This window comes from Anarrhichthys ocellatus, unplaced genomic scaffold (genome assembly GCF_004355925.1).
Source record: "Anarrhichthys ocellatus isolate YVR2014 unplaced genomic scaffold, GSC_Weel_1.0 scaffold25, whole genome shotgun sequence".
Lineage (NCBI taxonomy): Eukaryota > Metazoa > Chordata > Actinopteri > Perciformes > Anarhichadidae > Anarrhichthys > Anarrhichthys ocellatus.
The window spans coordinates 6027843-6055020 of NW_022280055.1; the positions used below are offsets into that span (position 1 = coordinate 6027843).

Sequence of the window (27178 nt, forward strand, 5' to 3'; positions counted from 1 at the left end):
TTACGCTGCGTAAAAGTATTATATAAAGGATGAAGTTGGACTCAGAAGTGCATAACTCGAGTCTACAGTTACTCCCAAGGGAGCAATTAACTTTGCTATGGTACCACAGTTCTTTCATACCGTAAGCAGGTAATATAAGGGTATGGATACAAAATAAAAGAGGGTAGTGCTTTCATTGGCCTATAGCCAATGGAGTTACAAGAAAAAACCTTCTTTTGACCATTTTAATGTTTTAAGTCAAACAAAGCCAAGACAGAAGTGATTTTAGCACTTCCCATGTTACTTTGTGATGTCATTCAAATCCTGGGCTCGGGTATGGAGTGCAGAGTTTACAAGACTACTAATTACTGTGAGTTTCAACTGTCTGGTCAGTTTCCACCACCACAATTGGACCCAAAAAGGAAAGACACCTCCTTTCTTCTGCATAATATGGGACAAACAGAATACTGAGTATGCAGGGGTTGCTCATAGTTGCATTTTTCATGGACATCTTCAATTCAAACATAAAAAAATAGCAGGAGCAAACACCACAAATTTGAAATAAATATCAAAATAGCATAGCAAAACAATTTTACGCTTAGCTGAGGTGGAAAAGTTGTTTTCTCTATGATAATAAAACATGACAAAGTACAATGGAAACAAAAAAGCAAAATTTGGACGTATATGAATCATGTGAGGTAAACATGCTTAAACGTCCGTTCCGCTCCATGAAGACATGAAAAATTACGTCAGACGAAAACATCAGCTCCGTGTGGGCTGACGAGGAGTCTGTAACGTTCCTCATATTGAGTCGTGAAATACGTAACTAGAAATGGTTCTCCTCTAATTGGGGTTTGGCTGGCACTCTTTTAATTATGACATCTTGCATGACATCATGCCCTCTTCTTCTGCTATGGTTTAATGGCACCGTACTGGTGTATAAGCATTTAGGGGGATCTATTGGGAGAAATGGAATACAATATTAATAATTATGTTTTCTTTAATGTGTATTCAACTAAAAATAAGAAGTGTTTGGTTTTCGTTAGCTTAGAATTAGCTATTTACATCTTCATAGGGAGCGGGTCCTCTTCACGGAGTCCGCTACGTTGCACCGCCATGTTTCTACAGTAGCCCAGAATGGACAAACCAAACATTTCCTCAAGTAAGCCACCATAGTTCTCTTACACGCTTGGCACATGCTTGGAGTTTTAGTTGGTTGCAATCTGCAACCTCACCACTAGATGCCGCCAAATCCTACACACGGGCCCTTCAACGTACCCAAGTTACATATTTTCTTTTGCCTATTTTCTGGGAATTCAGTTGAGATTTGCAATACATTTCAATGGAGACTTGACTAAAGACTCATGTTTTGAAATACCACAAATTAAAGAAACATCTTGTGGGAATCAATGCTATCAAGCTAGGTTCACTTTCTACTTTCCGAGAGGACGCTCGGTAACCTAACTTGCCAGCTTCAACTTATAAAGTGGAATACAAACATAATGGCACAATGTGTCTTCCCAAAGTTACATGTGTTGAAGGGACAGACATCTTAAATGAAGGGTACATGACCAAGGATATGTGGGCTTGTTGAAAAAGGGGAAAAATGTGTTCCAGTCGGTGCCGCACCACAGAGGTTTACAGCACATCTCCCATCAACACCAGCTCTCAGATGTCAGTCGACCTCGTTGGTGGGAAACGCCAACCAAGAGGCTTGAAGCTTCAAGGCTGTTCCCAGAAATCTGTTCAAAAGTAGTCTGATCCTCTTTTGAAAACTGGAAAAGTTGTTATTTTTCCTTGCACAAAAGTTGAGGAACCCAGGTTCTGTTCAGAAGCTGCCTGAAGACTTTTTTTGCTCTTGTATGGCATCTCCGCCATACAAAACTGGAATGTGACAACCTGTTTATTCGTCACTTGAGACATATAACTTCCACATGGTCCTATGGGCTTACACGACATAACTTGGATGTATTTGGAACTGCTTACAACATGGTCTTTGTGGTGAAGTCACAGCCGTCTGTGGACCTGCGTGTTAGCGTCATCAGTTTCCGCATGTGGCCTTTACAGTATCCGACTCATCAGATCTTGGGGAGCTACTGTTTTGAAGCCTCTGACAATACATCCTTTGTGCTGGAAGTGTCCCGCTCAGACTCTTCCTGTTAAGGGCCTCACACAATGTCTGACCTTGGACAACAAACAGAGCACTCATGTCTGGGGGCTGTGAGGTGTAGCTGGGCCTGGGATATCAGAGCAGCTGTTTCTTTTCTGCCTGCGGAGTGCAGAGTGAGTGTTGAAGCTTTAGACCCCCTGGGGGAGGGGGGCAGATGGCGGGGGGGATAGCCTGTTGAGGCCAAGGTGAAAGGGTGCCACGGACCTGCAAATGGAGACGCTCAATCTGACTCTGCCAGTCAGGGGGGGGGGGGAGATATGCAGTCTGGATGGGTGCACTGTCTGCCTGCCTTCTGCTCAAGAGACAGAAGCCCTCTGTTGCTCTGTTGTTCCGTCGTTCTTTCTCTCTTTCTCACTCCTCCTCTCACTCTCTCTCTCTCTCCGTTTCCAGCCTTCCCATCTGCATGTGATTTAGGCACAGGCTCAGGGGAGAGGCAAGTCCGCTAGGGGAGAGGAATCAGGGCAGGGAGGGAGGGGAAGAGAGGAAGGGAGGAAGTCCACACAAGTTTGTTTTACAGGACTCTGGCCGGGCCGGGAACTAGACGCGGTGCTGCATCTGGAGGTCGGCAGCAGTGGGAGAAGCGAAGCCAACGGGTGCAGCCGAGCAAGAGGAGCTGCCCAGAGACTTTCCTACGGCCAGGAGACACTGACAGAGACAAGGACAGAGAGGGAGGATTAGTGCTCCACTGGGCAAACACACAAATATGGCTGCTGACTCTCTGACCTGCTTCTGCCTTCTCTGCATCCTGTCAGGGATTGCCTATCCAGCTTCTGCCGCAAGGCTTGGGGAACAGCAACAGTCGCTGCTAAAAGTAAGACAGATTTGGTTTGATCTAAATTTGGCTGGTAAAACCGTGCATGCTATCACAGCTACGTTTAGTGTCTGACCCTTTCTACCCGCTGCACATGTATGTTAGTGAGGCTGATGATCGTGTACACAAATGTTAAGGTGAAAACGGTAAAAGATGAGGCAGGTTTGGGGTGTGTGTTGGGAGTGATCAGTTATGGCAGTCTGCAGGGGTCTCTGGGGACCTCACAATGGTCCTGCTTTGTGTTCACGCATGTGTGTGTTTGTGTCATCAGATGTACCCCGAGGCTAAAGCTCACATGGGCTCTGAGTTACTGTCTCCGCTGTCATGGCCCTCCTGCCCCTCCCTGGCAGTTCCCTAATGGAAACCAGCTGCCAAATGTTGAGCAACAACCCAGAGAGGGAGACAAAGAGAGAGCACAATAGACAGTAAGGGCATGAGAAGCAGTACAGGACAACTTGCCAATGTTCCCTTAGCTTAGTATGCTACAAAGGATATAAGATCAGGGGCCAAACTTTCCAAACTCGGCTGACAATTTGCTTTAAATGTTTAAATGTTTTCTGGTTCTGAGTTCATCTGTTTTGCTCTCAAGTTATAATCGATAAGATTTTCATCATATCTAATCCCTTTTATTGCCATTTTCTTTCCCACAATCTGATCATTCGATCATGATCACCATCTTTACCGTGAGACTGCGTGGTGATTCCTCTCAGCCCACTGTTTGTTTGTCCGCACTGTAAACAGATACAAGTGTGTGGAGGATGCGGGGATGTTTGGCCGTGTTGGTCATCTTTCATGCAGGAAACTGGAGTTCTTGTCCCGTCACAGATCTGCACCTGAGCTTTAGTTTGTGTTGTGCCTCCGCGCCAGCGACAACCTTGAATGTTTTCAAGTCGTCCTTTCGGTCCATTGAGGTTATTTCCAAAAAGTTGGCACAAGCGTCCACTTAGACTTAAGGATGAACTGATTCAATTTTGGAGGTCAAAGGTCACTGTGACTTCACATCCGTCCGGTTTTGTGATATCTCAGGGAAAGGCTTCAACGAATTTCTTCAAATTTGGCCCAAACGTTCACATGGCCTCAAGGATGAACTGAATCACTGAGAAAACATAGTTTGGGCCTTAACTCAAGAATCCATATGCTGACTAGGACAATTTTACACAAATGTCTAATGATGACGGAGTGATGACGATTCTAGACTTAACCATGTCTATTAGTTGCTGACCACTGCCGTAACCATAATTTATTTGCCATAACCACGTTCTTTCCCTGAACTTTTGACTGATTTTGTGGAAAGCAAAAAGTTTAAATACCCTGGCGTTTCACGTAAAAACAAAAAATAAGTAGAACAAGGTTTCAGGCGGTAGATAAACTACAACTCTATCCTTTTACAGAAATGTTCCATTACACTGTGACTGTAATTATGTGGCTGCTTGATTTGTGTCCATTGGCCCCATAGAACTGAAACAGAGAGCCTTGATTCTTGGCTGTCAGGTGACTTTGTTCAAAGCTGATCTGTACAAAGAAACATCCAGGGAAAATAGAGAATGTAGAAGTAGTCAATCCCCAAACTTGGCAGGGTTAAACCAGCTCTATTTAATCATTTCTTTAATTTATTTTTCAATTGTACCGTGTTTATTTCTCAATGTCTGAGTTTTCTGAATTTGAGGGTCCCCGGAGAAGGGGCCTCGCCCCCGCAGCCAGACTGTCTGTGTGCAGTTATTGAGTTAGGATGAGATTCTCATGACCCTGGATCTGTCCCGTCCTGAGGATGTTCGGAGGAGTTAGCGTGACTAAATCCAGCGTCTGAACCCCTCTTCAAGGTCAATATAAATACAGCAGCCAGTTGCGAGGCAAAGCGGAAATGAGATTCAAGCTTTAACACTTAATCCACATAATTCTCCCACTCTGGGAAAAACTCCGTCGGCAGGCCAGATGTACATAAAAACACACACACACACATTTAAAAGTCAACTTTATAAAACATCATTCTAGAGATCCAACCGTCACAGAGACCCCACAAACACTGCAGAGAGTGGGCACGGCCACAGTTGTTGGAGCAACATGACCAGAGGGTGTGTTGACTTTGGACAGCGCTCAGCTGTAGAGCCAAATCCTGTTTTTGTGCTCGATTGCCAGCTGCATTTGTTCGGCTCTGTTTCGCAGAGATAGAGCCTCGTGGTGTATCCCCTAAGCGTCCAGTCAACGCACAGGAAGTACACTGACAAATGCTGAGACGAGACGGCTTCACGTGGAAACAGAGAGTGGCTGTATATAACGTGTTGAATGTCATCTTTGTTCTCCACTGTGGGAGGGCCACAGAAATAGTTCACATTACTGAGTGTGCTCACAGTTGGCAGACGGCTGCAAATATCAATTGGTTTAATTCCCATGATAGTTAGGGGTTTATTAAAGTAACCATCATGTTTGAAATCCCTATTCAGTATTCGTATTACAGCTCAACCCCCCCCCCCCATGGGTCTAACATATGATGAAATATTCCTTTTAGGTCTGGCGCAAAGGCAAGTGATTACAACATCCAGTCATCTAAACATGGGCAGAAACATGTTAGTCCACAAGCTGCTGGGTTGTATATCTGAGATGCATTCCTCTCAATTTTGAGTCCGTGTCCTACCTCAAGACCATCTGCAGCGTCTCCCCTAACCTTAACCCTCTGCCCTGTGCTCCAGCAGCTGTTTTACCCATTACAGACTGTCATACAGCTAGCAGGCCTGAAGTCCTTCAAAACTCTTTAAAGTAGGCTTTACAAATGGTCAGTAGCTCAGCATCTTAGTGCTTTTCCCATAAGCTTGTGGTTCATGGCTTGGACTACCATTTGGGGCCAGAACTTTTATCTTTTTTTCCTTCGAGCACGGAACCCGTTTGCATCATTAGCTGCATTTCTTCAGGATGTGTTTACATGGAAGGTTGACACCTTGAATGTTTATGTGGTAGTGATGCATGGGTCTGGTATCAGCATGTGAACTGTGGGTCAGGGGAAAGCCGGACTGCAGGAAGAATCAGTGCGGCTGTTCACGGGGTGTTTCGCATTAGCTGCCTACAGAAGCATGTCTTTGTCTCACAGCCCATCTGTGAATAAATCAAAGGAAAAATGTGAATCATAAGTAGCCATACAGTACTGTTGGTCTGTGGAATGTTCCGTCTGCTGGCCATCCTGCATGCAGCAATGTCCGGCCTAACTAAGTGGAACACGGAGGTCAAACTATGGACTTCTTACAGACTGCTATTGTACGCCTCATTGAATGGTGCTGCTTCAAATGTTCAAAGAGGTTCAAAGGCCTGTGTGTGTGTGTGTGTATGTGTGTGTGTGTGTGTGTGTGTGTGTGTGTGTGTGGGGTGGGGAGGGGTCGTCGCTGCTCTGAACTCTTGACATCACACCATCACGAGAAACCGTGTTGAACAAACGTGAGACAGGATGCAGGTTTTAAAATGACATTCTGTAAATGGGAGGAAACTGCTGCCATTCAGTGAACTTTTCCTCCCACTTGGTGCAGAAATCATCTTAGACTTACCTCCAGCAGGTTACTCAGGTGTTTTAGCGGTACTAGTGCAGCGCCCGTTGACAACATGTCTGTTCAGAACAGGCCGAATGCTCGGAATGTGTCGTCGCTGCTTGTCGTGTTAAATACATTTTCTGAAGTAAAATCGCAAAAAAAAATGCATGAAAAAATGATTTCCCCGATGCTTCATGCACACGCAGCAGAGATAAGAAAAAATCATCGCTGTTTCACATACACGTAAGTGAAGAGCGAGTATGTAGCTTTATCGCCTACCCTCTCTGGCAGACCAACGACTGGTTTGTGATGGAAAACGCAATTTTAACAATTTTTTTCCTGGAATGTTGCCGCAGACAACCAATTCGTATCACCATTGTGTTGCCTCCTTTGGCAAAATATAGCGACTTCAATTTATTTCAATGAAAATCTTTGCGATTGGTACATTTGTAAGTGAGTATTTTCTGTTCCCACTGCAGGTGTGTGCAAAGGGATTTTTCCTGAGTGAGCAAAACATATGCCTGCCATGTAACTGCAAAGGCCACGCGGACTACTGCGACGACATCACTGGCGTTTGTAGAGTAAGTGTCCCCCACGTTGATTCTCTCTGTGTCAGAGTGAACAAATCACGTCCGTTCACTTCATTTCCATACCCATAACCAGTAGATCTTTTTAATACTGCTTTTAACATCCTCCCTTTCAGAAGTGCAAGGACCACAGTACAGGTGATTTCTGTGAAATGTGTGACCATGGCTACATGCTGGCTCGCAGCCTGGACGGACGCCACACCTGCCGACCCTGCGCCTGCCCCCTCTCCGTGCCCTCCAATAAGTAAGCCGGTCTGTTCATAATCCTGCAGACGCAAGACTGCGCGTTGGCAAATGGCGGGTAATCTCTGACAATACTTTCCCCCTGTGTTTCCCGGCCAGCTTCGCAGTGCGCTGTGACAAAGGAGGTGGCCCACTGCGGTGCAAGTGCCAAGAGGGCTACGCTGGACATGTCTGTGAGAGGTCAGTGCTGACGAGGTTTTGAACAACCAGTCAAGAAGTTATATAAATCAAACGTCTGTGCACAGTCAATCAAAACTACAGATTACTGACTGAGGTAAGCAGAACCTCATGACAGTATAAAAAGCATTCAAGCAGTCAGCGGAACAAGTTGCGCCTTGTCTGTGGATCATTTTAAGATGCCAAATTTGAAATTCAGAACATATCTATGATAGTAGGGATTGCCTCCACACGGCTCTCAACATGGCGACGGCTGAGCCGGTCGGCTAGAGGCTAACAGCGCAAATGGTGAAAACAGAATTTAGCACCTTTAAAGTCATAATGGAAAACAAAACAAAAACATCCCGTAAGAAATCCTGGCATGCACCGAAAAATCAAAGAGAATCGGTGGATTTTTCATGACGCTGTCCATTGTTACAGGCAGTGGTATTGTCGCTCACCTGCTGTCTTTCTCATCCAGGTGTGCTCCAGGCTTCTATGGCAACCCCATGGCGATCGGTAATTCCTGTAAGCGATGCGACTGCAACAGCAACTCCGACCCCAACCTGATCTTCAACGAGTGCCACAACGTGACGGGCCACTGCCAGCACTGCTGGGGAAACACCGCCGGCGCCAACTGCGAGAGGTGTGCCCCGGGTTTCTACGGCGACGCCATCAGCGCCAAGAACTGCAGAGGTGGGAGCGACGAGTTGACTCGTTCGCCCGAGATATGTTTGATCCGTGCTTGACTCGTGATGTTCAGGGGAGCTTCCATTGCTCAAAAGTTATGCTTCAGTGAAGGTATCGCTGTTACTTAATGTTCTATGGAAGCTAAACAACTCTACTGCTGGCATATAATGTACTTTGTGGTGTGTATGTCATCCTGAAGCCGCTCAGTGGAAAAGATACGACAAGGTGACAAGTCAGGATCAAGGATTACCGCATGCCTCTTTGGAGGCCCTGCAAGTCCTAAAATAACCCTCTCCTTGTGACATCATCTGACCTCTAACGTTCTCATCGTTGAATGTGCCCTGTGTCTGTCGCAGAGTGCGAGTGCAATGAATGCGGCACCTCTTCATGCGACGACAGGAAAGGAGTGTGCCACTGCAAGCCGGGTGTCACCGGACGACTCTGTGACCAATGTGAGGTGAGAGGAACCGCGTGACTCTGGTCCTACGTCATTTCTTCTGGGAGACATCCAGGAGGTTAAAGGTTTTTTAACTGCGTGGGTTTTTGTTTGTTTTCATGGTTTTGGCATTCATGCCTATCGGTAATATTAACATTATCGCAGCAATATAGTTAAAAAGAAGATCAATGGGGCAAGAAACACACGATCAGTCAGACAGTTAGCCAAAATGATTTATGTAGCATTATTAATTAAGGAGAGAAGACAGATTGACTGATACAAATTTGAATCAGGTTTCTCAACGTGGTGCTCTCACCTGATTTCAATTTCCAAATAAAATAGTACCTATAATTTGGCTAAACAGGTTTGTGACAACCTGTCTGATATAAATAAGACCCGGAATCCTCCTTTAATTGATGCACAATGTTTCTGAATGAACATGAGCAGCCATGTTCTAACAGCGGACTCTAACAGTGTTGTTTCACTCGTGTAATCTAGGAGGGCTACTTTGGTTTCTCCAGCTGTCAGGGCTGCCGGAGGTGCGAATGCGGGCCAGCTTCCATTCGCTCCACCTGCCATCCCCTCACCCACAGCTGTCCGTGCCGCCCGGGGGCCGGAGGTCGTTACTGCGAGCGCTGCCTCCCAGGCTACTGGGACTACAGCCCCGCCGGCTGCCAGAGTAAGTTATCCGTCCGTCATATAGCATGTCAAATCTGAAAAAAAAAAAAATACCATTTGCCAAAATATTCAATGCAGATAACACTTTCCCAGAGGAAAAGGCTACGTTGAGTGCTCATGTTCCCACACCCTACTACCACAGTAGTGCGCATGATGTCAGAGCAGCATCTGCCGAGAGCGGCGACCCTGTGGCAGGAAACTCTCTGCTGAGAGCTAGCTGACATCACCATGCGGCCCGAATCTATATACGCACACACAGCTGCAAACACAATCCCACACAAGAGACGCCACAAGACAGATGTGCAGGCCTCAAGCCAAATTCCCATCTGTGGGTCTTTACATACTGTATGCTTGATAACTGCACTGACCTGTTTCCAGCTGATCAAAAACGTAGGTTTTCTGGCTTACACTCGATGATGAAGTGCATCTGTTTTTTTGGGTGGGGGTTTCACAGAGTGTGACTGTGAGAGCGGCCACTGTGATATGCACACAGGAGAGTGCCTGCCAGAGGCTGCAACAGTCAACCTGTGCAACATCAGTAAGTGGACTTAACAACCCGTAGCAGAGACTCCACTGCAGCATTTTGGAAAAGAGCAAAAGACAAAAACTGTTTGAAGTTATAGCATAATTGCAACTCTGCTGTAATGCATTTCTCTGTGGTTTTTAGGTTGCGATGAGTGCATTTGGCATCTGATCGGGGACTTGCGGGTGTCCAATAAAACGCTGGACCAGCTGAAAGTCGCAGTGCTGAACATCTCCACCGGCGCTGCTGCCAACGACAGGCTCAAATACTACAACTATACCGCTCAACAACTGCAGGTACGGACACACATGGAAGAACAAATGCAGATGTAGATGCAAGAAAAATACAACATGCATTAAAAGACAAGTTAAGCATGCAGCTGTTTTTAGCAAACCAGCTCGGACTGTACATTACCTCCCCAGCACTAAATGAGAGACAATGTTAGCGACTAGCTAGTGGAGCTGCGCACAGATGCACAGATCAGCAGTGTAACAGTGTAACTTTCCTTTTCCTTGACATGTACTTTACACCACAATGAGCCGGTCTGATGAATGAATTCATCTGCTTTGCTGTTAGGCTCAGTTTCAAGGCTGGAGAAACAGGTCCTCTCTGATGAAGCCCCAGACTGGGGAGCTGGAGAAGGCCACAGACACCGTGGTGGTGGACATCAAACAGCTGGGAGAGTCGGTGAGCAAAGCCATCATCCTTCATTTAAATCACTTCAACCATTTAAGTGAAGTTTCTGGAATTTAAAAGGCTAAAGAAGTTTAACCATTGTGCATTTTATCAATTTTTCAATCACTTTGCATGTATAAATGCATATGGTATATATTTTGGTAGGGTGTCAGGTTTTTTTTTGGAAGACGGGGGTGGGGGAGTCCAAACCCCACTCTTATAATAAGTCTATAGTAAACATTGTTGCCAATATACAGACACTCAATGTCCCAATTGAAAACACATCAAAAATCTATTTTGATCACACAGCCATGACAGTATAAAATCATGCGTTCTATTATATCAGGCTTTCAATCCAGAGCCCCGGCTTCAAAATTGTAGTTTTGAAGCATTTTCCCTTGTTTGCCCTAGAGCGGTGAATACATGCTATTTCCTAGTTTCCATTGGAGGTATTGCTGCTGTATTATGGAGCATTGTTTGATGGAATGCGTCAAAATAATTGTTGTGGCTAATCATTGACATATCTTAGACTGCAAAAAATAATCCCATTTAATATACAGAAAATAATTTATTTTTGTGTTTTTTTTCATATAAAAAAACCAAGAGTGGCATTATGTAAACAAACTGGTATTTAAAGGGATGAATATCTTAAAATGAATGAATGTGTTGTAGTTGTGACCAGGGCTGATGGTTCAGATTTACCTCTGTGAAAGTGGAACATAATGTTAGAACATGCGGCTTTATAGCAGTTTTAGGACATCAGAGCAACTTCTCAGTGTTATTTGCCGCATTGAAATACATTTTGCATCAGTTCTTACCTTGTGCATCAGATTAACTACTGTACTATACTCATAATTCCACTAAAGTTGCTTCAAACTGCTTTTCCTCATATCCATACCCTTCTATACATTATGCCAATCAGATCCGATGCATAATTTACACAACATAACATAGACGAGTAGTGATTTCACCCGCTGATCGACGTGTCATTGATTAGTTTGTGTGGTGGTTTTCCAGGAGAGTGTGGTGAAAACTCTGGGGAACAAGCTGGATACCGACACGCTGGAGACCTTGACCCTGGCTGAGCTGCTCAGCATAAACCTCACTGATCTCAACCTACGCATTGAAGGTACCAAGCGGCTCTGGTCTTTTAGTCCTATTAGTGTCTCATGCGTTGTCTGCAATCATGAAGTTGTCCTACTGGAGAGAATAAAAAGTTACTGACTTGTCTTTGGGAGTTGATTTTGCAGGGTGCATACAGTCATTTTAAACACATTATAGCGCATGGCCTTAAGTGCATAACGCAAGCGCAATCAGGGCAGACCAACTCCAGCTTTGCTAGTTAAATGGCGCAATCTGAGAATCAGATTAGATAAAATGTTTGGGTCACACGAGTGAGAAACAATCCTACTCAGGCACCACTGGAATATCATTCTACAAATAGTATGATACTAATAATATTAGCTGATTTTTATCTGCAACTATGCAGAAATACTGAACCTGGAAGTAGCCTAAGTCTACACTCGCACACAGAGGGGTTTACGAAAGGGGTCTACGTGAGGTGTAAAAACATTTTCACCATAAATTGGTGCATGAAATGTCCCCAGAATGCAGGAAATGGAGAGTTTGACCCTCAAAATATCCATTGTGAACCTGCCCTACTATCTGAATAATGTGCCATTTAAATAGCAGGATGCTGTGCACATTGACTTTAGACTACGTTTTTTTAGGTCAATGGCACAATCTCTTTCTGCTGCCTCAAGATAGCAATGTGCCAACAAAGCTCCTGACCACACCTCATTTTAAGACCATGGGTGCAAGTATATTTGCTACTTTTACAACGTGAAAAAAACAACTGCAACCGTCTGAAACTAGCAGGGACAGTTTGCGCTGGGTGTAAGATAGGGCCCTAAATATACAGTCTCTTAAGTGTGCTGAATTTTATAAAACCATTTGACCTCTTAGTCTGCACTTGCAATCTGGGTCACTTACATATGTATTTAGGTTCCTAACTCATATGTGTGTGTTAACGTTTGTGCACAGAGATGATCCATGACTGGGAGCTGTACAGTGTTCACCAGGATGTGGATCCAGAGGCGGCCAGGCGGAACACTGAGCAGGCCCAGGGAATGGTGACCTGGATGAGGACACTGGATCTGTCCCCACGGGAGCCCATCGCCACTGACGAGTCCACGGAAGCCCATGACTGTGAGGAGATATTTACGGCAGTTCTCAAAATTACCAGAGAGCAAACGCAGGCAGAGACAGGCTCAACATACTGATTATTTTATCTTATGGCAATGAGTCGCACTCACGAAATTGTATCAAAATAACAGAGCGCTAGTTTGAATATGGACGGTGGGGACATGTCCCTAACAATATTTTGGGAGGACAGAATTATCCCTACCAATGCCCTCCCAGAGGCTACTGTACGTCTGAGAGACAAACTAGCATGCTGGCATTTGATTGGCTAAAAGTAAGGGTCTATCTGAAAGCTCACGTCACGTGCAAATATCGTACCTAGTGCCAGACGTGGAGGAGGCGAGAGCTGATGAGTGTGCTTCAGTTATTCTGACTTTAAGTGAAAGGGTTTATACATTAGTTCAAATGAATGAATGTATCACTGAGGTGAATAGGTCCCACATGCACATTTAAACAGGTTACTTCCCCAAAGAACAGACACAAAAGAGAAGAGAAGAGTAAATTATGCCTACATTTGGGCTGACTCAACAGAGATAACATTAAACGATCTTTAAATTGTCACCCGCCGCCTGTATTTGGTGTCACATTAATCAAGACATTTCCACCATAAATTGGTGCATTAAAACTGATACCCAAAATGTCCTTGTGGAAAACCCCCACAGTAACAGTAACACAACCAATTAGCACTTAAAATAAATTACAGCAGACCAAACTAGTAATACTAGTAGTTAGTCATTGAAATTCATTCATGCCTCGTGTTTCCGGGTTGTGTTTCCAGTGCTGAGGCGTACCCGTCAGTTGGAGAAGAAGTTGATGGTCATAGACGGCCGCCTCCCACCTGTCAGGGAGATCCTGTCCCGCTTCTCCGCCAAGCTGTCGGACGCTCAGGGCTTTCTGCAGAAAGCAGCCGGCACCGTCCAGGAGACGGAGGACATGAACAGAGCCAGCACCCTCAAATTCCGGAGGAATGAGGTGATTTCCCATGACCACCCCACCACCCCATCGGGCTCCTGCTGAGCACTACTCCCCTCTCTTATCTCTCTTCCAACACTCTGTCTTTCTGCATCTGTCAGTATGGACGGATGCATTAGTAGACAGTCCTGCTAAAGAGCCCACAGTCGTTCCTCCCCCCGTCGTAAGGTAGCGTGTTGGCACGGAGTTCCTCCTCTAAGTGCCGTCTGCTTTATCTCCTCTCACAATGTTACAAACAATGTTGAGTTGCGCTCAATCACAACGAGGCACCTCCCTGGCCTGAAAAGACACAAGTAGAGCTTGTCCTTAAAGGCCGAGAGAGAGAGAGAGAGAGAGAGAGAGAGAGAGAGAGAGAGAGAGAGCTCTGCTTGTTGTCTGCCAGGCGTGTCAGAGAAGTCTATTACTGGTGGTATTTAAGTGCCGAGAACAGAAACACAAAACCATCTGTGAGAGCTTTGGGCTGTTACATTAGGAGGAGGCCCGCACAGGGGGAGCAGCAATGCCGCAATACAATTAGTTTTTCCCCATGATAGAATCCAGAGCCTACATACAGAAAATTACTTTATTCCCTTGTGATACAGAAGAATCATTACTGTACAGAGAAGATTCATCTTATCCCAACTCCGAGGGTGAAAACCAAAACGCTGAAAAGTTTTTACACTGCTCAGCAAACGTTCTTCAGTATATAGTGCTGTATACTATATATCATATAGATACAGCATATAGAAAGATATGTAGTCGTGCATTCACGCAGATTGGAAACATTTGGGGCTCAGCCCAAATCTATTGGGGTTTGAGGCCCCCCCCATGGTTAATTTGTTTCCCATTAACGGCAGCTCTATGCACTATTTTTCAAGCCATGCCTACAAATCTGTACTTCACTTTGGAAAAACATCATAGTTGCCAAAGAAAAAAAGTAAATCACCCTGTAGATGCTCCATCCTACTTTGTATCTAATTTGTATCCAACGGGCTTTCATCATTCTGAAGCCAGAACACAACAAACAAATGTTGAGGATGAAAGATTTTCACTCCTGCTCCCTAAAAACAAGCAAAGATTGTCCGATGTTACCATTTTTAAGTTACATAAACATACATACGCAGGCTGGGAATCTGGCATAAACAGCATTGCTAATCTGGAGACCTATTTTTGTCATACTATGCTGGAGTAGAGTTGACAGAATGAATGTTAAACTGACAAATCTTCTCCATTTGAATCCATGCATGATATTCTGCCATAATTATAAATCCCCAACTAATAAATCACAATTGACGTAATATAGTTGAATAGTAGGCCAACAGCAGAATAGTTACTTAATTATCTTACTTACTTTTGGGAATAACATAGTAGTAGTAGTAGTAGTAGTAGTAGTAGTAGTAGTAGTACTAGTAGTGCAGAACAAACCCGTCAGGGTGGACATAGATGGAAATATTTCCCCAGCCCTGTGTTTGTGTATTTTTAGTTGCGCGAGTGTAATCAGGAGTGGGGATCTCCATGATCAGGGTCCCTGCTGTAAATCAATGCCGTGAATGGTGCACTAACCAAACATGGAGCCTCTACTAATCCGGGGTTCCTCCTAGCTTCAGCACAGACCGGTCGACACCAGCTGCACAGTGTGCACACTGCCGGCTTTCCACCACACGGCCAATCAAACGATCACACCCTTGTGCCATACTCTGTCATGCAGTCACATTAAAGGTGGGGTGTGGGTACTGTAATCTATTATCTCCAACAACCACATGAAATTAGTATTAAGCACTATATAATAGTAATCACTATAAAAGCTACTTAACCTATATCTGGGCAGTTATATCTTTTATTTATTTATTAAGAGAGGGACCAAACATGCAACAAAAGTCCCAGACTGGAATAGAATTGAGGACGTTACGGTTGTATTGTTAACTAGGCCACTAAGACGCTCCAATATCACAGTTTTTCCGCTTGGGAATTAATTAGTAATACAAGTAAAATGTTAGCCCACAAATCAGCAGAAAAAAGTTAAATACAAACTTAAATTTGAAGCTACAATCCCATACAACTGCATTCTCAATTACGAGTCAAGGGAACCGTATTTTCTCACGGATTACGGTCGCAGTTTTAAACACGTGATTAGCCTGGTCAATTTAATCAAATCAAAACAAAAATGCAACAAAACTACTTGGTTGGATTTAGTAATGGTTTGGCTTAAAATAAGTACGTCTGTTATGTTATTTAAGTAACGGACGTAAATTACAATAAGTAAATGTTGACTTTTGGTTCCACACGGGACATGAACGACAGGCTCCTGGGTGAAAGTCCTGTGTCTGTTTGACCCACCCGGACCTCGTCCCTGCACGGACTTCTGCAGACTATGATTAGAAACGTATTCGTGAAACATCAAAAACAAAACGTAATTTGGGAGAAAATACGTTTCCTTCGGAACAGAATTGACAATGTTGTTTAATTGCATGGGAACGTACTTTATAGGAGACCAGGCTGGTGTGTTGAATAAGGAGCTGGAACCAGGAGGTGATTAGCCTAGCTTAGCATAAAGACTGGAAGCAGGCTAGCCAGGCTAGCTATTTCACATTGCTTCCAGTCTTCATGCTAAGCTAAGCTAATCGCCTCTCAGTTCTAGCTCCAAACTTAACACACAGGTGTTAGAGTGACATCGATCTTCTTATCTCACTCTCAGCAAGAAACCGAAAAAAGTGTTTTTGCCTAAATGACAAGAATAAAAGACAGACAAAGATAGTGTTTCAAGGTGGTCAAGGCCCCAAACTTGTATTTGCAACGTGGAGATCCCCCTTCTCATTTCATATGGATCTCTAGTGTATCCTAGTTCTGAAGCTTGAATTGTTGCTACATTTGATCATGTTTATTTCCTTGTGTCACCAGGCGAAGCAGCAGAGGCTGACAGAGGACCACGCCGCTGTCAACGATACGCTGGGAATAGCCAGCGGCTCCATCTCTGAAACAGAGAGGACAGTGGCTGAGGTGGATGCCATGGTGCAGGTGAGGCCGATATGACTGCGAGGACCTATGACGGTCAGGAGGGACCCATTGTGGTCTCATAAGCAGAGGTCGGTTGTTAAAATGGAAAAAATCTCTGGGTCCCTGGTGTCCAAAGATGCTCAGGTTTTCTTTATGGCTCACTGAGTGGGGAGGGGGGTTATGTTTCATAATCTAATAGACTGAGATATGGGGCCACAGTATCTCAGAGATTGCATTGAATTTATTCATGAAATGGATTCCTGAGACGCAGCCCTCTCAGTATCTAAAACTAGCCAATTTGATTTGGAAGCAATTTGTGGATGCCAGAGATTGAATAAGCTGTGTTCTCAAACAGCTCTGCCTTTTTAGGCAAGTACCTCTGTATTGAGTTACTCTGTGAATTACAATCATCCTGAAGTAACAATGTTAGCTTGGCTCTAAAGTAAAAAAAAAATCACTTTCTGAGGATGTAACTAAGAAAAGCACCTCTACAGAGATCATTGGGGATTCTAAGAATGGGACATGAATGCAAAACGGTGGAACGTCCTTGTAAATAAATGAGTAAATGATATGTCTATGTGTCCGTGTGTTTGCACATGTACGTCTGCACAGAATGTGACCATGTACCATGCGGCGATCGATGGCGCCAGCCAAAGGCTGATGGAGAAGACCGAGCGTCTCTCGCTGGCTGACAGAGATCTGGTGCAGAGGGCCGACGAGCACGCCGACGAGCTGAACAGACAGGCCAATGAATTGGAGGAGTGAGACACCCTTCTGAGCTCAGCTTATTAGTTACAAATAATCAGACCCATGGAAAGAGCAAAGGCAACAAAGCATTAGTCCATCTCTCAAGACTTCTCTGTCCTGTCTGTGGCACTGGAAAATGTAAACCTTTGAAAATGAAATATAGGTTGAAGTTTAATTTTTTTCTTTTTTAAAAAGAAAGCTCAGTAAAACTCTAAAACTGGTCACTGTACTTTTTAGAAATCTGCATAAAGTGCATTTGAGGGGGGGCTATTTTCAGGTGCAAATTACGACACCTTCCATGCAATAGTTAGTATTTATACATTTAAATATATAAGTATCGATTCAAAGTAAACAGTGTGTTAATGGTAATGATGGAACATACACCCAGTTCAGCAATATCTGTGTTCCCATTGACATATTTTTACATGCATTTTAAAGTATTGTATTAGAAAAGCTGTATGGAAATGTGATAAAACTTCCTCAAAACAGACAACATAGCCAATACTGGCTGACATGAAAGAACGATTAAAACTTGGAAGAGTGTTGTTTTGTACCCGGTTCCCGGGTCTGTCAATATGAGCGACCCCTTTCACCTATAGTCATTTGATCCATTGTTAATATAAAAATATTGATCGGTGCGGCTTTAATTTAATATGATTTCCATGAGCACTGGGGATTTTTGATGCTGTTATACACAATACAGAAACACTCAGGTTAGACTGCAACATCTATCACCCTGTGTCCACCAGGGATCTGAGAGAGAGTGACGCCAATGGCTTTGTGCAGAAAGCCATAAGTGCCGCCAACGTCTACAACAACATAGTGAAATACACCGACGACGCCAACATCACCTCGCTCACCACCCTCAACTTATCCCAACGAGCTGAAGACGTATGTTGTATCGCAGAAATACAAAGTACACATCCACTGTAAGACCTGTCAATTCCGCCACTTTGTTTTAATATGTTCTGTGTTTCAGGCCACCACCGGGATCAATATGCAGCTTGGGCACCTGGTAACGCAGAGCGACAACGTTTTCAAGGAGTCTGTTTCATTACATTCTGAACAAAAAGGTATGGGGCTGTCACAGAATGAGATATCTGTCTCTTTTTTCCATTGTTAATGTATCCAAAGTCCCTTTGACTTTTACCGTATCCCCCTCCAACAGAGGTTGAAGTTGAGGTGATTGACAAGCTGAAATACATCGAGGAGACCAAAGAGACCATGGATAAAAACACCAAGAAACTTTCAGAATTAGTGGAGGATATCAGTGGAATTCATGCAGGTAAGACAATACTTTGCTGTCAAACCCACGGATGGATGAGAAAATCTAATTTCCTATCTGTGTGTGCATTGCAAAGAAGAGTCAGCGGTGTGCTTAGCCTAGCTTAGCACAAACACTGGAGGGAGATGGAAACTGCAAGTGTAGTTCCTGTTAGACTTCTCTTTCTTTGTTTGAATTAAAGGGTTGTTTCACCAGCACGTTCTTACTCCCAACTTGTCAAACACCGACCCTTCAGTCAGTGGCACTATGACGCTCTAGGTACCCCGCTAGCTTTTCAAAATAAACTTCCAACGTTGGTTTACTTGGTTTTTAGGAAAACATCGCAGTTTGGGCTAAAATAAGTGTGTTTGTTACGTAACTGGCATTAGTTGACGTAAGAAAAATCAACAATATCAGACACGAACAATGGTCTGAAAGTCATGTGTTTGTTTGACACAACCACCCTACCCTCCAACCCGCCCTACGCGGCCTAACTTTATACTAGTTACTCTGAGCGTCTAATACTGACGTTGATGGGATTACATTGGAGTTAGTTCAAGTTGACCATTTTAAACATTGGGTTTTAATGACAGCAGGTCACCTTTCCTATAGGCCCATCAACTAAATAAAATAGACCTTGACATAGAGTATCATAATTTACTCTCTGTCACCCTCTGCCTCCATTCCAGACAGAACACCACAGCGACTGGAGTTTACCTTGAACGTGGCTGAGGGGACTCTCAACCGCTCGGCAGAGGTCCTTCAAACCATCAACCCCATCAGCACCAAGGTGGAGGAGTGGGCCAACAACATGAGAAACAAGGAATACTCCACAACTGATTATGAACAGGCCGTTCTGTCTGCCGGGGAAGCAGGTATCATTACTGTTGCAACACGTATATATCTTGGATATTTTAAAGATCCTCATTAGGAAATCACCATTAAACAGTGACTTAAAAATGTATTAACCCTGTTTGGGATTCCACGTTTGTGTTCAGTTTCCTAAATTGTTTTGTACATTTTATCCGGTTTGAATTCTCTTGTTTTCCTCTCGTTCAATGTACTTTTTAGTGGAGAACCTGAATGTACTCGTTCCCAAGCTGCTGGACAGGCTGAAGGTGGTCGAGGAGAAGAAGCCTGTCAATAACGTGACCACCAACATCCTGAGGATCAGAGAGCTTATAGCTCAAGCCAGGAGTGTGGCCAAGAAAGTGAGTTCATCATTCGGAACATGCCTACAATATGGTCAATTCAGGATCAAGGGTGTAGTGCTATTTGTTGAAGTTAAAGAGAGCACCTGGCTCGTTTTGAAGGCTATGTTCCCACTGCTCATACTGTGGCAGGTTTACATACATTAGTCAACTATAAGTGACCACGCGATCAAATGTTAGACGGACTTTATGAATTAGCCAAACATCTGGCTAAATAGTATAAGGCGATACCATGGATGTATCAGGTTGTAATAAGCATGGCATTAAGAAATATATGCAAAGGAAAACCAGTAGTTTGTGTTTTGATTGATTGTATTTACTTACCTTGCCAAGCAACCTAGCTTCTGCTGTGCCCTAATCTTCTTTCTGGATAATATATTTGTGAAATTAGAATAGGTGAACTTCCTGCTATTTACCGCCAGAGACAACACTAATAACCTATTATTTCTTTGAAATATTAAAAGAAAAACATGTATCGCATTTCCCATTCAAAGCTGTCACTCAGCTGTCACCAAGTGCATATAAATATCTGATCACCACTGCGTGGATTGTAGAGATTGTAAAACGTTTGCACTATTCATCAAACTAGCATAGCCCTTGTTAAAATCCAGGGTTATGATCACATCGATAGACAGATATCAGTCCAAAACGTACTCCAAAAAAAGTTTAAGTCAAGCCTGATGTTACATTATACATAAAAGAAAGGTATTGGTACTGTGACGGAAAAAGTCAGATCAGTGCATCCCTATTTTGAAAACATTACTTTTGCGCTGAAATTTGAAATGTATGGCATTCAAACTGATATTGATGTCACCATAAGCTCTAAGTCATTCTGTTTTTTTTCTACCCCAGGTCCAAGTGTCCATGAAATTCAACGGTCAGTCCTCAGTGGAGGTTCACCCTCACAGCAACCTGGAAGACCTGAAGACAGTGACGTCCATCAGCCTGTTCATCAGAGTGGACCCTGACAAGGATCCCATAGAGGACCGTTTCATCTTATACTTGGGAGACAGAAATGTAAGGAATCCAGGGAAAACTATGTGGTTGCTTTGCTATTTGGGGTAATCAGTTACTATAAAACAAATGCATACCAGGATGCTAAGTGGATACAGATGGGAGCCATTATATCAAGTAAAATCACTTATGGGGAACTACAAGGCGTGTACATTTAGCTCCCAACTCTACACTCTAAGAAATAAACTAGAGCCAATAGGGTTTGTTGGCTTGTCCCCATAGGAGAACCCTTTCAGAGGGTCTAGAACCCAACATAAAGGGCTATACAAACCATCTGTGAAGGGTTTCGCCCTGAACCCCCTATGGGAGGTTCTACATTGAACACTTCTGTAGTGTAATTGCTCAACCCAGAACCCTCTTTGGAGATTTTGTCCAGAACCTTTCTACCTTCGAAGGGTGCCAACAAGAACCCACCCAGGGAGTTCTACAGAGTAACCTTTTATATACCAAGGATATCATCTAGAACAGGGGTCACCAACCTTTTTGAAACTGAGAGCTACTTCAAGGGTACCGAGTAGTACGAACGGCTACTTGTTTAATACAAACTTCTTGAATAACAAAGTTGCACAGATCACCTTTTAATAATAATATGTGTGAAGAGACTGATCACATGTCAATGTTAATTATTCCTCACAATGACTATTAACAATGATTGTGTATTTTGTTCAAAATCACACCTGTTATATTTTTGTACAACTTATCACTTCTAAGATTTTTTAGGAAATCATTAACTGTCATATCTTCAAATCATGTCTCGTTTGTACTAACCACTACCTTTGTAACATTTTTGAACAAATCATGAACTCTGTCCCATGTTTATTCAAATTATCAGTTATGTAAGATAAAAAAATTGCATTGCGCAATGAAGCCTGCATGCCGACGGGTCTGTAGTCACCGACACCAGCTTTTCTAAGGTACCTTTTTCTCCACGAAGAAACTAGTGAAAAGTCTCATCTATAGCCGAGGGGGGGATCACACCCCTCCGAGGCACGCAAGCGTCTTCGGGCGCCCGCGTTCAAACTTCTAGTCTGGCCCTTTTTGGTCGGATTGCGTTGCCTCGCCTCTACCCCCGCCACCCACGAGTTGTTGGCCCGCGGCCTGTTCCGAGGACTGACGGACCTGACAACGGGGTGCGCTCGCAGCGGGGGCAGCTGGGGCTGCGCGTCCTGCACCAACGGGAAGCGCCCGCCATTCGGGAACCTGAATTCCTAGTGCGGTGCGGCGGCCTCGACCTTTTAAAATCGACATTAATGCGAGCATTTTGATTCAAAAAGAACAGCAACTAAAATGTTTTGACGGAGTTCCATGGTGGCTAGTGCTATTTTTAGAACATGCCTTGCAGGCGACGTATGTGGTCCCTGCTGGCGACCAGGTGCCCGCGGGCACCGTGTTGGCTACCTCTGATCAAGAACCTACCTGGTGGGTTCTACCAAAAACCCTTTTATATTCCAAGGGTTTCATCTACAACCCAAGATACCTCATGATACTAAAGGGTTGCCGATAATTTGGTGCACCGCAACCTACAACAAGCATGGTTCACAGTCGTGTGTGTTCGGGCTGGGAGGATCTTTTAACATCCATGCTTTCAACAATCCTTGAAGAACTCTTTTCCAAAAGGGTTGTTTAGATGAAAAGGGAACCCTTAATAGAACCCTTAGTCTTACAAAGAAACCCTTGAAAAACTTTTTCTTCAAAAAGATGAAATGGTTCTGTGTAAAACCTCAGCCCTTCAGGAAGAACCCTTTTGTAACCCTTATTCCTAGTGGTAAAAAAGTGGACGACCAGGCCATGCTTGTGTGTGCCCAGATCTGCTGCTGAAACTTCACAAACTTGCACCCAGAGGCCCAGGGCAGAGATGAAAGGCAGAGAGCTCCTTATGGACATGAATAGTTTGTTGTGATCATGGAGGCAGGAATGATGGGCTTCGAAAGCGCACAGTTGCCCTTTCAAAAGGTCTCCAAGAGACGCCTGTTACAATAGTGCATGTGTATGCCTTCAAAGTTGGAGTTAATTTGCATAAATACCGTTAGCCCCCACCCACCGGGGCACAGTAACAGTGCAGCTACCCAAAGTGGGGCCTCTCTGTTCTCTTTAACCACACTTCACCCTGGTGATTTCACTGCCACTGAAATCTATGCAGTGGTGTTTGTCTACAGCTTTTCAGTGTGGAATAATGCCTTCAGCATGAGCACGATAGGTAGCCTCAAATGAAGGATGTTTCTGTTTGTCAAACCATTATATTCCAAGGTTGAATAACATCGAATATGATCATTTCCCTGTTGGAAACTCATACAGCAGTGGTGACCCGTTGTAAAATGACTAAACAAAGGCCATGATGGGAAAATGGAAAGAGTATGAACTCACCCGGAGGTTTTTCTTGCTTTTTTTTGCTCACAGGGTAGGAAAGACTACATGGGACTGGCTATCAAGAATGACAACCTGGTGTACGTGTACAACCTCGGGGGGGAAGATGTTGAGATCCCATTGGGTTCAAAGCCTGTGAGCCAGTGGCCCGCAGTCTTTAACTACGTCAAAGTGGAGAGGTAACACCCGTTAATGAAAGTGTTTGGGCTTTATACAATAATCCCTCGAACAAACTGATTCATCCAAGTAACGCAAACAAGTGATTAATAGAAGCAAATATTTTCGACCAATTATGATTTGAAGGAATTTGTCATTTCAATATGTCAGTGCAATCAACAGAAAATGTCGGCGATTGGATGGTGAACACTTCTGTTCTGGAAACTGCTCATAAACCCCTCTTATTGTGAATATACCTAGGAGCCATACATTCTCTGCACTAGGATGCACAAGGCCTTTAGTTTGTGGTTGTAAAGTTTCATGAGGCTGTGATTATCCCAAAGGTCACCACAGGTCATTCTACCCGCTCCTGGATACCCATGAAACACATTTTCATCAACATATCTTGAGGCGAGAGGCCAAGCCAGTTTTACCCTACACAAAATGTACCAATAAATGCCTTAGGTCATGTAGTAATACATAATGCAAGTATTTCCCCCCCCTAGCTTTCAAACTGAGCCCACTACAGCCTCTGAAAGACAATATGTCAGCAGGTTATGGCCGTTAAAATGACAGTGAGTACTCATGCTCCTTTGTGCGCTTTGCTTGCAGACTGGGCAGACATGGAAAAGTCTTCCTGACCATCCCCAGCCAGAGCTCCACCGACGAGCAGAAGTTCATCCAGAAAGGCGAAGCTCCAGGCACTGACTCGCTGTTTGACATCGACCCCAAGGATATAGTGTTCTTTGTTGGTGGTGTCCCAGCAGATGTCAGGGTAATGCCTTCAAGCATTCCTTACACACAAATCCTTATTTAATCATCTGTTTTTTTTCCTAAATGATGACTTGTATTTCTTTTAATTTTAATCAACCAGCTTCCACCTCCTCTGAGTCTAGCTCCTTTTGTGGGCTGCATCGAGTTGGGTTCGCTGAACAATGACGTGATCAGTCTTTACAATTTCAAAGAGACTCACAAGATGGATGTCGTTACATCAGCGCCGTGCTCCAGGTACAGTACACATTTGCACGACTAGGGCCCTGGAGCAAAAATGTGCTGTTGGGCCCCTACTGACCCCATCCTTGTTACCTACCTACACTGTACATTGTGTATGTGCCCTGCCACCTCCACATTCCAAGTACAGTGCACACAGCAGACTTCAGAGGTATCGGCAGCCTGCTACAGCTGTACTCCTTCTGTTCCTACCTTTCACAATAAAGGAGATAAGAGGAAACTGACAAGATAGCGTGCAATACGATAAAATAGCTTACAGTAGCTAACCCCAGACAGTGGAAATGACGGTGGAACAACCTGGTTTAATATTAACTGTGGAAACTCTACCCGTCAAAAGAGCCCCTTTGATGGCGGAGGCAAAGAAGGCGAAGAGGGAACGTGATGAAAGACATTCTTTGCCACTTTCAGCCATTAAAAACGAAATGTTGCTGCTCCGTTTATACTGTACTTTAGTGACGCAGACTCCCTAACAAATTAGCTATCTGTCAAATTAACAAAACCAATTGACATTTTCCCCCGTAGGAGCTGTCCATTTTTCCCATTTGGTAAAGCACCCTTCTCATTTGATACTTTTTTTCCAGTTGAATTACAAATGATACTTCCTGAAGCGAGATGTTGACACATTCTGCATTCTGAATACATCACACAGAGTGTTTGGAAATAACATTCCTCCTTCTGCTCTCAGGTACAAGTTGGCATTTTCCCAGAGTCGCGTTGCCAGCTACCTGTTTGACGGAACGGGCTACGCACTCATCAACAATATGGAGAGGAGGGGCAGATTTGGTGTTGTCACAAGATTTGATATTTCAGTGCGAACTGTCGCAAACAGTGGTGTCCTTTTACTCATGGTCAATGGGGTAAGTCTAAAGACTCTTGAAATGTGCTTCTATCTTTAACCTCTTCAGTAGATTTTCGGTCACGCACGGTGGATAGCCGGTATAAAAGATAGCCAAGATACATTAGCTGGCAGAGTATGACACAGTCTGCCATTTAGCCTGCAGCCTGAGCTTGTGCACACTGACAAATAACTTGTGTTGTAGAAACATAGTTTTTCAATGTAACTGAAATGTCACAGGCAAATCCTAATGTATTTTACCATCTTCTTTTCAGGATAATTTCTTCCTTTTAGAGTTAAAGGATGGATTCCTGCGCCTAATGTACAACTTTGGCTTCAGCAAAGGGCCACAAGTTATGGAGAGTAACTCACCGAAGCTGCAAATAAATGATGCGCGATACCATGAGGTAGATTCCCTCTTCTCATTTAGCCTGTTGGACAATTTCAACTTGAGCTTGTGTTGCTTTTAACTGTCTTGCTGGGCCGTTTGCACAGGTGTCAGTGATCTACCATCAGTCAAAGAAGGTTATCCTACTGTTGGACAAGAGCCACGTCAAATCATTGGAGAATCCAAAAACCACGCTGCCGTTCACTGATATCTACATCGGAGGGGCTCCCTCGAGCATTCTCCAATCCAGGTGAGTCAAATATACTTGCAACCAGACATATTGTTTTCAGCAGGAACTGCATTTACAGTATGTTTCTCGTGTGTAGACGAAAAAAATGAACACCTTTTGGGCATCACCCTTTGGAAGCCCCAAGTGGCAGCAGAGAGCAACATATTTCATTTTTCCAACTTCTCTGGAGGGGACAGTTGCTCTCTGCTGTCAACAAAGTATTGACATGCATGTAATACCATATGAAATTGCTATTGCGGATGGGTTTTAGCAATCGGTTGTCATTTACACATCCAGCAGACACAGAGCAGTCTTCGAGCTCCGTAAACTATCTCTGCGGCTCTGCGGAAGCTCTGCGCAAGCTTTTCCACTAAAGTATAGTTTAGTCAATAGCATTCATGTCTCTAAGAAGAAGACAACCTGCGGGTGCTGAGAAATGATGCCAATACGGAAGCACCAAAAGTTTCCAAAAGCAAGTCAATCCCCATAGACCCCCATGTTCAAATATCCAACTTCCAACCAGAAATAAACGTGTTTACAACCTGGCACCAAAAACTGTTTTGGGCTCTTTAGCTAATATCCTCGTTCATGACTGTACTGGGGGTGAATTTCTATATAACTCACCTGTAAATTGTATTAAGGCATTCGACAGGTGGCCAGCAACACAACTCCAAATGGCCGTTGCACTGTGTCTGCTGGATGTGTAAATAGGCTGTTTGCTAACATGTCAGCCATGACAATCTTTCATGCCTATTATCATAAGAAGTGTGTTTTTTTGTTTCTTGTGGACTTCTTTTGCCTCCAAATGGCCAAAAAGTCTATAACTACAGTTTTAAAAAGAAAGATCAGATTTCAAGTTTCAACCTGTGACATTTCATGTTTGTCAAGAGATTTCCTTGTTGCAACTATACCTATGTTTGGGGCAGATAGGTGACTAAATATAAGTAACCACTTTGCAATTTGCCAGCATAAGAAATATGTCTTATTATACATAGATAACGTTACTAGCGCAGTTTAGAAATTCACAATAAGATGGTGACAATATGTGTATCACCACAGGCCTGAGCTGTCTGCTGTCGTAGGCCTGAAAGGCTGTGTGAAAGGTTTCCAGTTCCAGAAAAAAGACTTCAATCTGCTGGAGGAGCCTGGCACCATTGGCATCAGCAGCGGCTGCTCTGAGGAGTCCTTTGTAAGTGCTCCCTCCACCACTTCACACACTGTCAGCAATAATGCACAGCATATAACCCCCGAGGACCAATTTCAAATTCGGATGACGAGAGCAGTCTAACAATCAGTAAAACACACAAACTTTCAGTCTCATTTGAGATCAAATATTCTGTTGTTCTTGTAAA

The 27178-nt window shown here is 43.9% G+C and overlaps 1 protein-coding gene across 1 annotated transcript in view; it reads left to right on the forward strand.

The window, feature by feature from the left end:
• The first annotated feature begins 2379 nt into the window (after positions 1–2379).
• The window catches only part of lama4 (laminin, alpha 4), a 30958-nt gene continuing 6159 nt past the window's right edge, over positions 2380–27178 (forward strand). The window contains exons 1-28 of the mRNA XM_031861559.1: positions 2380–2960; positions 6952–7053; positions 7176–7303; positions 7402–7482; positions 7940–8154; positions 8505–8605; positions 9083–9263; positions 9717–9800; positions 9930–10081; positions 10362–10472; positions 11478–11589; positions 12504–12668; positions 13441–13634; positions 16512–16628; positions 17220–17368; positions 18104–18245; positions 18334–18427; positions 18523–18639; positions 19308–19493; positions 19690–19829; positions 20682–20846; positions 23241–23386; positions 23976–24138; positions 24238–24371; positions 25060–25231; positions 25485–25616; positions 25705–25847; positions 26886–27015. Of these exons, the coding sequence (XP_031717419.1) occupies positions 2853–2960; positions 6952–7053; positions 7176–7303; positions 7402–7482; positions 7940–8154; positions 8505–8605; positions 9083–9263; positions 9717–9800; positions 9930–10081; positions 10362–10472; positions 11478–11589; positions 12504–12668; positions 13441–13634; positions 16512–16628; positions 17220–17368; positions 18104–18245; positions 18334–18427; positions 18523–18639; positions 19308–19493; positions 19690–19829; positions 20682–20846; positions 23241–23386; positions 23976–24138; positions 24238–24371; positions 25060–25231; positions 25485–25616; positions 25705–25847; positions 26886–27015 (3864 nt within the window). The 5' untranslated portion in view covers positions 2380–2852. The remainder of the gene's footprint in view (positions 2961–6951; positions 7054–7175; positions 7304–7401; positions 7483–7939; positions 8155–8504; positions 8606–9082; positions 9264–9716; positions 9801–9929; positions 10082–10361; positions 10473–11477; positions 11590–12503; positions 12669–13440; positions 13635–16511; positions 16629–17219; positions 17369–18103; positions 18246–18333; positions 18428–18522; positions 18640–19307; positions 19494–19689; positions 19830–20681; positions 20847–23240; positions 23387–23975; positions 24139–24237; positions 24372–25059; positions 25232–25484; positions 25617–25704; positions 25848–26885; positions 27016–27178) is intronic.